Below are 12,696 nucleotides of genomic sequence, written 5' to 3' on the forward strand. Positions count from 1 at the left end.
TCACAAGGCCAGTCCAGCGCTTTGTGTGTGACGTGTGCACTGTGCAGCGCTTTGAAAAGCTATGTGAACAAAGGATGACAAAGCATAGATTGCCTCCACCCTACGCCTAACCAGGCATGGGAACAACTGTAACTTGACTCAGTGCTACTCAACCACTGGGTTGCGACCTATATGTGGATGGTCCTTGAATGTCAATGGTCAAACTAACATTGATCCTTGATTCTATTTGAATAAGTTTATACTGATGAAGCCACACTTGTGTGGTGAAAGCTCTGTATTTGAATAAACTAGGCCTACCATATTTTCATCGCCTAAAAAGAGGACAAGTTTCGCCAGCGAGTAAAATACAAGTAGAATGTTAGGCTACGTATGAAGAATTTTTTACATCCTTTTGGATAATTATTATAGACGTATGTATGCAGCAAAAGTTACAGCAAAAAACAGACAAGTTTGTTTGTTTCTCGAAAGCCGATTTATTTGATTTGTGTGACAAAATGAAAATGTGATGTGATAATGTCATAAAAATGTGACAAATCAGGCAATATCTGCAGGTAGGCATGACTTAACTTTTTTTCAGAAAAAAAAGGATCAACTTTAAAGGGGACCTGAAATGAAAAATTAAAAATTTTTTGGTGATTCTTTAGTGTTTAAGTATTATATTTTTCGAAAAAATTTTTTGATATGCGTTTTTGTTTGGGAGATATAACCAAATGAAAATCGGCCACCTGATGGCGCTATGTGTCTTGTGACGTCATCGGCGGGCAACCAAGTAAACAGCTTCATGCATTTGCCTTAGAAACGTCGCATAGGTCATTGTATATTGAGTAATAGAAGATCAGCATAAACAAGATGTCTGAAACAAGACAAGGATTTTTCTTTGAACCAAAAAGACGGCGACTTGACAGTGAAGAACATCATTCTGATGCGTGCTCTGACAACACCAGTTCGGACAGCAGTCGGATGGAAAATTTGCATTGAAAAAAATGCAGGAAAATAATTTGCTTTAACCAAGTGGTTTATATCAACTAAAAGTAGCCTTATGTTTTCAGAGTTGCCTGATATGCCTACCCTGCCAATGTTTTACTGTCCTACTGACCTGTTTCAAAGTCTTGTTGTTTTCTCGCTTTGCTATTCGATCCAAACGCCCGATCGTACTCACAGACCTGCACCTAGGTCGATCGAGTTTTGTGGGTACTGTATTGACAGTGGCTTTCACATATGTTGAAAAATCAAAGACAGAAGAAACAGCTTCAGGGATGAGCAGGTGTCTGGACTTGGTGCCTTGTAGCTCTGCCTGTAGATCACGTTGGTAATCGCTGGCCAGAAAATGATTGCTGCACACACGGCAGTGCTTGTTTACATGTGGGTTTTTGAGTTTCATCACTGAGATCCATTTCTTCAGCTTGTCGTCATTATTCAGAGGTAAACGATGAAAGGATACCCCTTTGACGATTCCCCGGTTAGTACAACCGGGAGCCACACAAGAAGCCACCATTTTAAGGGCGTAAAAACTCCCTTAGCACAAAATTGTTCGCTGTTTCGGTAGCCTACGCGATTTGTTCCTTGTGTTTGCACGCAAAACAGTAGACCTTGGATGCGGCTTTGCCAGCCAATGACGTCATCAAAAATTTTGACCAATCAGAATCATTCAATTCAAAAAAGTTTTTTTAGGTTTTTTAATTAATGGTAACACAAAAAACAAAAAAATTGTTGAAAAACGTTTTATTTCAGAAAGATCTACAAATACAAAAGCCATGTATTTTCGTTGCAGTGCACCTTTAACGAAATCATAAAATTACTCGCAAGAAATATAATTGAAATAGGCTACAGCTGTTAATGAGATACTAAGGACAGACTCAATTAAAGGCTGTTTCTTTCCTTGTACCATTGTGGCTGCATCATAGATTAAAGTCATTCTACATTTGCACTCACATAAGTTGTAAGTAGGCTATCCATGCCACAATTTATTTTAAAATAGGCTGTATGTCATTGTCATGCATAGTGCACTTTGAATCATTTTTCGATTTGCTTCATTTGACAAATTAGCCAAACCATTAAGTTGGTAATCAACAACGTTTACAAGCGCTGAATCAATACAAAATAGATCAGAGTAAAAAATTAGTTTATTGTAAAAGTGTGAGAATCTTAAAATATAAATATTGAACCATAGGCATACGAAGCCGAGCAACGTGATCAAGTTTAGCATCTTCAAGTTTATTACATTTACATAAACATAAAACTACGCAACAAATTAAGTATCGAACGTTTTCGACATCACAAGATGTCCTCTTCAGGAATAACATACATACAAATTAACTACATCTGAAAAAAATACAATGATTAACTAAATCTATAAACAGAAAAAGACAAAAAACTGCACAGTACTTCTGACTAGCTCAAACTCAACGATATAGGCTCCACGAGAATCAAAGGTAACTGCATCAAAAGGTGTTAAACAGGTCACATGATATGGTAAAAAGGCAAGGTGCGAAAAAACTAATTTTAAAATACAGAGAGCAAGAAAGACGAGCCGCAAGCATACAATTGTCTGTTTAAAAGTGGATTGTGACGTTTTATGTACAGGGCTTCCAAGATCTTAGTTTGATACTCAGACCTGCCTCTAGACATGATCTCAAACTGCTTGATAGAAACGTTATTTTGGCATTCTGTACATGAAAAAATGTGATCTTTAATTGCGCTTTTCTGTATAGAATTCAAATTCAGGTGTTCCCCAGCTCTAGTCGATAAATGTCTTGTTGACATACCGATGTATGTCAGGCTTGCATCACGCAAACAACTGAATTTATAAACGACATTAGAACATAAAGCAAAGGGCGTAGGCGACTTCAACTGAAAATATCTGCCTACTTTGAACGTTCTATAAACAGGGTAAATGTCACAATCAAATTTCTTTTTGACAATTTTAGCTAGATTTTTTGAAAATCTTACCGAATCTTTTCCCAAGAATGGTATATCAAAAAAGTTGCTAAAATCCTCTTCTTCGGGTTTATCTTTCGGTTTCTTATCCAAAAAAGTTTTTAATATTTTATCAAAAAAGTATGACGGGTATCCATTTAAATGTAGCATATTTTTCAACTTTTTACTAGTAAAAATAAATCATGACTCGTTTGACACACAAATCTGGAGAAAACCCACCAACACTGGCCTACTTTTAAATTACAATGCTTTTTGCCCAAATAAGTGGAAATCTGGATTAATCTTGTGTCTTTTATCTCGTGCCCGTTTGGTTTGCTCGACGGACTTGTTGTTCCACAATGAAACTAAAAAGTTGAAAAATATGCTACATTTAAATGGATACCCGTCATACTTTTTTGATAAAATATTAAAAACTTTTTGGATAAGAAACCGAAAGATAAACCCGAAGAAGACGATTTTAGCAACTTTTTTGATATACCATTCTTGGGAAAAGATTCGGTAAGATTTTCAAAAAATCTAGCTAAAATTGTCAAAAAGAAATTTGATTGTGACATTTACCCTGTTTATAGAACGTTCAAAGTAGGCAGATATTTTCAGTTGAAGTCGCCTACGCCCTTTGCTTTATGTTCTAATGTCGTTTATAAATTCAGTTGTTTGCGTGATGCAAGCCTGACATACATCGGTATGTCAACAAGACATTTATCGACTAGAGCTGGGGAACACCTGAATTTGAATTCTATACAGAAAAGCGCAATTAAAGATCACATTTTTTCATGTACAGAATGCCAAAATAACGTTTCTATCAAGCAGTTTGAGATCATGTCTAGAGGCAGGTCTGAGTATCAAACTAAGATCTTGGAAGCCCTGTACATAAAACGTCACAATCCACTTTTAAACAGACAATTGTATGCTTGCGGCTCGTCTTTCTTGCTCTCTGTATTTTAAAATTAGTTTTTTCGCACCTTGCCTTTTTACCATATCATGTGACCTGTTTAACACCTTTTGATGCAGTTACCTTTGATTCTCGTGGAGCCTATATCGTTGAGTTTGAGCTAGTCAGAAGTACTGTGCAGTTTTTTGTCTTTTTCTGTTTATAGATTTAGTTAACCATTGTATTTTTTTCAGATGTAGTTAATTTGTATGTATGTTATTCCTGAAGAGGACATCTTGTGATGTCGAAAACGTTCGATACTTAATTTGTTGCGTAGTTTTATGTTTATGTAAATGTAATAAACTTGAAGATGCTAAACTTGATCACGTTGCTCGGCTTCGTATGCCTATGGTTCAACAAGACAAACTCTCTACCGAAGCTCTAAATATAAATATGTTAAACTCTTTTGCAAGTTTTTGCGTTTTTCAATGTTTCAATTTATTGTGATTTACTCCATTTTTTTAATTTTCTTATTTTTTTTAATTTGTCCAATTTATCATTTTCAAAAATTGGTTGATCAGATCTCCTCAAATGAGGAAATTTCTTCACAAGTGGATTTGCAGTTCCACTCTCACTCATCGCTGACCATTATTTGGCTTTTAAGACAATCGCAAAGCAGTGTAGTATGTTTCAATGAACGTCTAAGATTGTTTGGAACAGCAGATCAAATAGTATGTCGATGTTTTTTTGAAAATCTATAAATCAGAATGTTGCATTGGTACAGAAATGATTGGAAATTGCGAAAAAGTCACATAACAATGAAATCCTGTTGAAAATATGAGCAAGAAAACTGAAAATGTAAAAAAAGAGGACATTTGAGCATTTTTGGGTGTCCTCGGAGGACAATTTATTTTTCTTCAAAAAAGAGGACAAATCCTCTTAAAAGAGGACATATGGTAGCCCTAGAATAAACCGATTCTTCTGATTTGGTGTGATATTGTTTACTTTATTTAACATTGATCAATTTGACAAAAATCTCACAAAGTCCCAAAAATTCGAAACTTTGCAAGTTTTTCTGTTTAGTTTTGCAATAGTTTAACAAGTTCTATTTATCGTGAGTAAACCTGTTGCATTGCATTAACTTTTCCTCTGCTTTGAAAAGTTTCGAAACAAACCATTGCCAGTATGACGATTGTCATTGTGACGTTACAAGGCTACACGGGTTGGCCTTCCATGTTTCGTTAGTTTTTGATTAGGCTGCAACTGTTAAGTATTTTCTTATAAACCTGCTTGACACAAAAAATCGTGAACAGCTAAAGGTTTTTGCTTCAAACTTCCAGTTTAGTGATTTACATTGCGGCACCTAATGACAGAGGAGATATTGTCAAATCATTATTTGAAAAAAAATCCTTGAATTTATAAAGAATTGGTGGTAACTTTAATAAGAACATGCAGTAATTCTTTAAAAATAAAAACTGACATTAAATTCCAGTAGCTAACTTAAATTTTCAACTTAATGCAAACGGAAATATTGGCTTTGTCGTTGCCAAGTACACAGGAAATTGTTGAGCGTCCACCATTATGAACAGCTCGAAGCTTCTAAGATCACTTTCTACATTTACGAGTGAATCTGATTTTTTCATTTCCAACTGGATAAATACTTGAATGTTTCGGTCCAAAAATAAAACATCGACTTTCACCACCAATACATGATTTACTAGAAGGTCGCTATTACAGGAAACGTTTCCAGCATAATCGATCTTGCCACGTTTTGAATATTCAACTGGTTTGTAAGCTTCACTTCGGGAAACGGAATGTTGGCAAATTGAAGTTGCTTCAAGTTTTCATTTTAGAGACTGTTTGACAAAAGTTGTTTATTTATCAACATTCGGAAAAATCAGCAGAATTCTGCAGATTGTAACAAATCAATAAAATAAGTGAACCAGAAATCACCAGCACTCTCTGTTGTACGTTATCGCTGCACAGTGGCACACAATTGTATGCAGCAAAAACGTTTAGCAAAGTTGTTTATTTGTCAACAGTGGAATAACCTCAACAGAATTCTGCAGATTGTAACAAATCAATAAAACAAGTGAATCAGAATTCAGCAGCATACTCTGTTGTACGTTTTCGCTGCACACAAATGTATGCAGCAAAAACGTTTATATTTCTGTCAAAACAGTGTCTTTGTGGAATACCTTAAAGATTTCAGAAAGAAGTGATGAACGGAATCAGAGAGACTCATGTAATTTAGTATTTCAAAATCGAAGTTTAGATCAGCATCTTTTATTTTATATTCTGCTACGCGTGACAAGCTATCAAATGTGACCATTCACTGCAGCTGTTCTTTCTCAACACGTGATTTGAAACTATTTTCTGTGGAATTTTTATTCCATTTTTTTGACCGAGTCAAACTGTAAAAATCTGACTGCAAAACATGTTTGTGGAATCCGACGAAACTTAATGGCATAGCATTCCTTAGCATCATCATTTAGTTTTTTCATGACTTTGGTATCAGTCTTTGAATTGCAAATATCATCGACATTGCTAATATATAATATGTTGATTTTTAGAAAACCACTTGTTGTCACTGTCATCTTGCGTTACAAAATGATGAAGAGTCACTTATTTTATCCTCTGTTTCAGCTCCAAGTTGTTCATTCGTAACATAAGCATTTTTGTTCGTGGAACCACTACAAAACAATGTAGAAAACTAGTTTTTAATAGCCTGGCATTCTTTGGATGTAAAACTGAGATGACTGACGACAGAAAGAAATGTTATATTTATGTTAAAATAAAACGGAAAAATTTGAAAATGCGGTACCAAATAATCGTTATAACACAATAATAAATAACCAAATAAGGCAATAAATGCAATCACGGTGCATGATATCGAAGGTGCTGAAGCAAAAAAGTGGATTGATATTTAGCGCAATCTACATAAACACAAAATTCAGGTAAAACTCGCGGCATCCCCAGCTGAACAAATCTCAACCCTAGGTGTCATTATAACGCAGATTCAAGATGATTGCGATGTCTCACCACTTATGGTTTCAAAATGTTTCCATTGCATGACGTCACTTATTGAGCCTTTGCATAAAATCTAATAATGTGTTTTTAAAATAATATTTTTGCTTATTTTGCTACAAATTGCTATGAATGTTCGTCCTTGTAAGTTGAAGCAAAATTTTGCTATTTTTGCAACTCATTCGAAATCGTTCACTCAATAAGCCAATGTAGATGCTATGACAGTTTGTTCATCACCTTGACTGGTACACTTTGCATCCATTTAGTCTCACTTGAATTGATTATTTGGTGTAAACCTTGCAGTATAACAAGTCTGCACTGCTTTAACGAGGCAGCTGAGGTTACCAGAACATTCATACAATTCGTGAATATTAACTTCGAAGCCTTGTTCCAACAGGAGGATGTGATGACAATTTGTCCGTCCTGTCTTCAGTTGAACGATTCGATCCACGGAAGCAAGCATGGTCCGATGTTGCTGATATGAACGTTGCAAGATATAACCACGGTTCATGCGTCATAGACGGGATGGTGCATGTCGCTGGAGGGTGAGTGGTTGTTTGTCGACGTCATCAATGCATAGAAAGCATGAATAAGTTGAATTAATGGAGTCTACCAACATGTGAATAGAAACACACGAGATGCTAATAACTTAATATGAGATCATTACAATTTATTGAAACATAGTTTGACTGAATCTGTCCATCGCTGATGTAAAATTTCAAGTTTTAGTCCATTTTGTTTTTAATATTTCAAATTTGCGCTATTCAACTTTTGCAAACGACAGAGTTGATTTGACTGAATTAATTCAATCAGTTTTGAACACTGTTTTGTCTTTTAATATTATTGCTTCGTGTTCTAATTTTTTATTCGATCATAATTTACAGAGAAACCGACGCAATAGAAACTTATGATGCAGCGAAGAATACGTGGAAAGTAGTTGGAAATGTTGAAGAAATTGAAGATACAAAATTCATTGTGGCGATATAATTGTCATTAACTGGTCGCGTCATCACATCGATGACTTTTCAATGTTTTGTTTTGTTGCATTTTAAAATTCAAAATCTTTTACTTTCCTTTTTATAAAGTCAGATTTGTTTGTCTCGCTTTGTGTTTGTCGCATTTTCTTGTGTTTAAAACAGCAAACAACTTATTTTGTACTTTATTTTGTTGTTGAATCATCGTTTCAAAACGATAAAAGAGCGTAGGCTAATGTGTGGAAATTAAACTAATTTTTCAGAAAATCCTTTTTTTTCAGTTTTCAGAGCTGTGAACAAAGAACGATGTTTTTTTGTGTCTTCAACGTTGTTTTATATCAATGTAGAGTAAGCCAGAAGTAGTCGTCATTTTCGTTGATCTCATCACGCATTGTTTTGTTGTTAACCTCTGACCAGCCCTGGCGAAGAGATAAAATGCGAGCGATTTTCTGTTCTAACATGCTCAACCAACTCGTATTAGCTCAAAGTCTCCCGAGACAATAAGTGACATATTATTTGATTGGCCTGTGCAAGTGATGTAATCAAAACTTTTATCGAATTTTTATTGCTTAGTATTTTAATCCAATTTCCATTATTATACTAAGCTTAGCTAGAGTGCCCCTGAAAACTAACTCATAAATTACGTAATTTCTTTGCTGTGCTACATTTTGTTGTGTTATGTTTCTCAAAACACTGAGTCCAGGGAGAGATTGCCGCAAAACAGTTCGATTGAACTCTAATGTTTGTCGTTCATAGCTCTATAATAAATAGCGCTAAACTTCTACTCAAAATCTAAATATCTATTGATAGTTGCGGATAGGTTGCTTACCCACCGTTAAGATAAGGGAACACTGCATGATAAGATCCATCTCATAAAGCTTTGCTAAGATAATTTGGTTGGCTCTAACTAGGGCATTAAAGTGGTCACCTTGCATAGCTATCTCAGCGCTATATCAGCAATATGCTGCAGGATAATGTTCGCCTGCTTAAATCCGTAGTGCTCGCTGCAAATTAAATTGAATTGTTCTTGCCTTGATTCCCTTATAGAAGTGTACGTAATAATCGAAATTTGTAACTGATATTTCTGCTCTTCTTTCCTTTAATGATATAACTCCATCATGTCCTCATCAGAATAATCAAAGTTTCAAAATAACAATCAAGTCACTATTACACTTTTAATTTGGTTTATTTGCTTTTTGTTTGGTGATTAACTTTACGATGAGTGTTTTATGTAAACCTTGCAATAGAACAAGTCTGTATTGAATATAGACTAAGAGCCAACTAAGGTTACCAGAATATTTGTATGATTCTTGAATATCAACTATTTTATATCACTATTCAACTAGTTTATATTTCGGGTAACCTATAGTGCTCTTGAGGTTTGACCGGTGAAGAATTTCTGCACAAGGCTGAGTTCACTCAATGTGGTCAACTTTAAAAGCATAACCTGGGTATCCAGTGTCTTTCAATTACTCAGCAACCATTTCTAGATATTGCAATGGTAGCCTCTGAAGACTTGGTCTATTGATATTGATGTTTACGGCCAACAGCGTAAATACAAGTGGTAGCTTTGATCATAGCGTGGTGTGATCAAAATATTTTGCGAAAATCCACGTTAACTTATTTCAAATGTATTTACTAGCCTACCTTGTTCTTGAGCAATTGTATTGACTGATATGCGATCATTTGACCCGACAAATTGCACTTTGCCGCATAATCAAATTTACGTCACTGGTTTGGAGAGCTTAGGACAAAACCGTCAACTGCCAAGCACAATTCTTAAAAAAAACAAGGTTTCAAAAATTGCGTGGTAGTGATTTTGATAAAATACTTTTGAACGTGGCCGATCTGTTGCTTTGGATTTATTTTGTTTTGGTAGGGTTTTTGAAGTAGGCTATTATGAATAATGCTGGAAGATGATGCTGCAGCTCGAGCTGTTCAAAACAACACACATTTTGAAAATTTTGTTTTGACTCAAAATTCCTTGTTTTGTCTTCGTTTTAAGATATTTTTCTCAGCGAAAAATTTGTATAGTATTTGTTACTTGAAGTTTAAGCTTGTTGAACTATAGTTACCTGCAAGTTAGGTTATTTCATCTACTCAATCAAAGTTTTACAACGAGATCCAGGGTGTAACTTTGCAGTCTTCGTATATTACGAATGAAGCTTAGACTCTGGAGCAGTGGCCTTTCAATCTTTATGTAGGCCTACTGTTCCCCCCTTACAGAAGTCTACATTATCATCGGCCCCCAGAAACTCATAAAAACTTTGCAAATTTATTACAAATATATTAAACAACCCAAACAGTCACTTAACTGAATAGACCTGCACCCGATCTGGACCAGATAAAGTGGTTGTTTGGGAAAACACGAGTCCCAGCAAATGGTATTTCTTGAACGAGTTGGATGAGTTTGGTAATTTTCATCGAGCTTTTCAATATTGGGAAACGTTTTGGTCAAGTATAATCGTAAATCGCACTGTTTGCTGGTTGATGATAGCAATAATGTCAAACCTGAAAACACTTTTGTCCAAATAAGACATCGGATATGAAAGATTCAATGACCTTACCTCGTTACATATGAGTTGCATGTTATTTAAAAAGTTTCGTGATCATTGTAACTTATTGAGAATGCGCTGTCCCTCGCTTATCGCCCTTTCTGGGTTTTCTCCCCTTTATTGTATGTTTTTACTGCAAAGCCCAATAGGGCAATGTGATCCAATTTGATAATCACTGGCCTAGAGCACCACATAAGCTCTTGCTCTATTTTTGAACTCGGCCAAGTCTTGTACCGAGCATTTCACTTTTCGACCAGATCATTGCAGTGATAACTTGCGAATGACACATCATTGATAAGTATCAATGTTACGTTTACCTCATTGTATAGCATTGCAAGGTAGGTCTACAATATCACTACACTGCAGGTTTGTTTGTCAACTTAAAGATTCCGTGCGTATAATTGCAACATCACAACAAGCAACAACTGTCATTTTTACATCGTTTTAATGTTACGGGATGGTATGATGATGTAAAAATGACAACTGAATAGGAAGTAAAGTCAATTGAAATAAACATATTTTGAAATTGTAAAATGCTTTGTTTAGTCATGATCTAAAATTCTTCATCTTGTGACTTGTTACTTTGGGAAGTGAATGAAAATGTGTCATACTTTTGAACGTGGCATCACAATGTTTGTGAGGCTTTATAAAAGTCCTCCACTGTTTCCTAATGCATAAATATGCAGTGTAAATGTTGTCAGTTGCAGCTGTCACATCACAGTAACTTCAACACCAGCAACAGCCAGATTTGCAAAACCTATTTTCAGTATTTCCATTAGGCCAACTAAAAATTGTTGTTTTGTTTTCAAATCTAGCACCAGGTATCATTTAAATTTTTAAAACCATAAAACTTATGACAAAAAAAGATATTTATTTATGTAATTGTACAATCAGCAATAAAAATAAAGTGGCGTTTTAAACTGAGCGTTAATGCATTCTAGTCCAACAAAACAAGGACTTTCGAAAGCGGATTTAAATATCCGCTTGTAGCTTTATGACAAGAGAGACTAATTGTCTGTGCTACAAGTCGTTAGAAGATAATAATTGATCCCAAACAACGCACTACAGTTTCCTTAGTATAAGTGAATTAATGCAAAATGCCAGCAATTTTGAAAATACAAAGTTTGTTGTTAAAGTATGACCAATTTAACCCATACAAGACATGAAAAATAAAGATGCTTAAAAATTTGTGAAAGTCACATATCATTTTTAATAGTGTGTAAAGGGATGATAATTGCCAAATTTTTTTTTTAAGTTTTTTTGATTTATTGAAATATTTGCAAAAATCGAATGTTGCGAAAACGCAACGTTTGTCACCACGCATGCTATTGCTGTAGTCGCAATTGATTCGTACAGACTTAAAACTTATGTGTAGGCTATGTCTGTCTAATCTCTTGATCTTCCTAGCTATTATCTTCATCTGTTTAGTTGTATGCATATCAGTTTGTGATATGTCTGCAGTGTTTTGTTTCTAAAATATTGTAATATTTAGTACACTAAGTCAGCTTGGCAGTTTGCAAGATTTATTGCTGGAAAAACGGTTACATTATCATGTACTCACACGTAAAAACGTATTCACTCTTTGTGGTAATGTTGAGAGCATTTCAAATGTAAAGGAACATCGCATTTCTTGCAGACGTATACTGTTTGGCTCTGGCATTGTCTGCATCTTCGACAGCTTTTGGATTCACTTGGAACGATATCATGAGCAATTTGATCAAACTGCATCTCTGCATTGATCGCATTTGTTAGCGATCGTTGTCTTCCTGTTTTTTGCAGAGGGACTCCATATTTTTTAAGCCAGGTTTTTACCAGTGATCTGGTAAAGGTCAGCATGTCTTGGCTGCAACCACCTTCACTCGCTAACAGCCAAGCGTTGTTCACACATACATTCAACATGTAGGGGAGGATTGAAAAGTACTATTTCTTGCCTCGAATATTTATCCTGTAGCCTATTGTGAGACTGAAGGGGCGGGCCTTGCCACTATAGCTTCAGCCGTAAGCTGATTACGAGATAAATGGCCCAGCTGCACATTTTCTTCGTCACCTGAATCTTCATCAGTGATATTTCCATTATCCTGTGGAGTGATAAACACTCTAATTTCTTCAGACGTTTGAACGACAGTGATGTTATCATCATTTTCTTCTTCAGAACTTTCTTTGTCAGAGAATCTTTCAAGTTCTTCCAACACTTCATCCAATCTCTTTTTCCTAACAATGGAGACAAAAATAATTAACCACACGTGTGGGAAAACTAGAGTTAGAAAAGTGGAACAACAATGTAGCCTAATTGGCTTTCGACAACAATCACTAAATTAGGCCAACAGTATGC

At 35.3% G+C, this 12,696-nt stretch overlaps 1 protein-coding gene across 1 annotated transcript in view; it reads left to right on the forward strand.

Moving 5' to 3' along the window:
* The window catches only part of LOC145774769 (uncharacterized), an 81,877-nt gene extending 70,746 nt beyond the window's left edge, over positions 1–11,131 (forward strand). The window contains exons 2-3 of the mRNA XM_082586076.1: positions 7,236–7,380; positions 7,720–11,131. Coding sequence (XP_082442202.1) covers positions 7,236–7,380; positions 7,720–7,822 — 248 coding nt within the window. The 3' untranslated portion in view covers positions 7,823–11,131. The remainder of the gene's footprint in view (positions 1–7,235; positions 7,381–7,719) is intronic.
* The last annotated feature ends 1,565 nt before the right edge of the window (positions 11,132–12,696 follow it).

This window comes from Aplidium turbinatum, chromosome 7, assembly GCF_918807975.1.
Source record: "Aplidium turbinatum chromosome 7, kaAplTurb1.1, whole genome shotgun sequence".
Taxonomy (NCBI): Eukaryota; Metazoa; Chordata; class Ascidiacea; order Aplousobranchia; family Polyclinidae; genus Aplidium; species Aplidium turbinatum.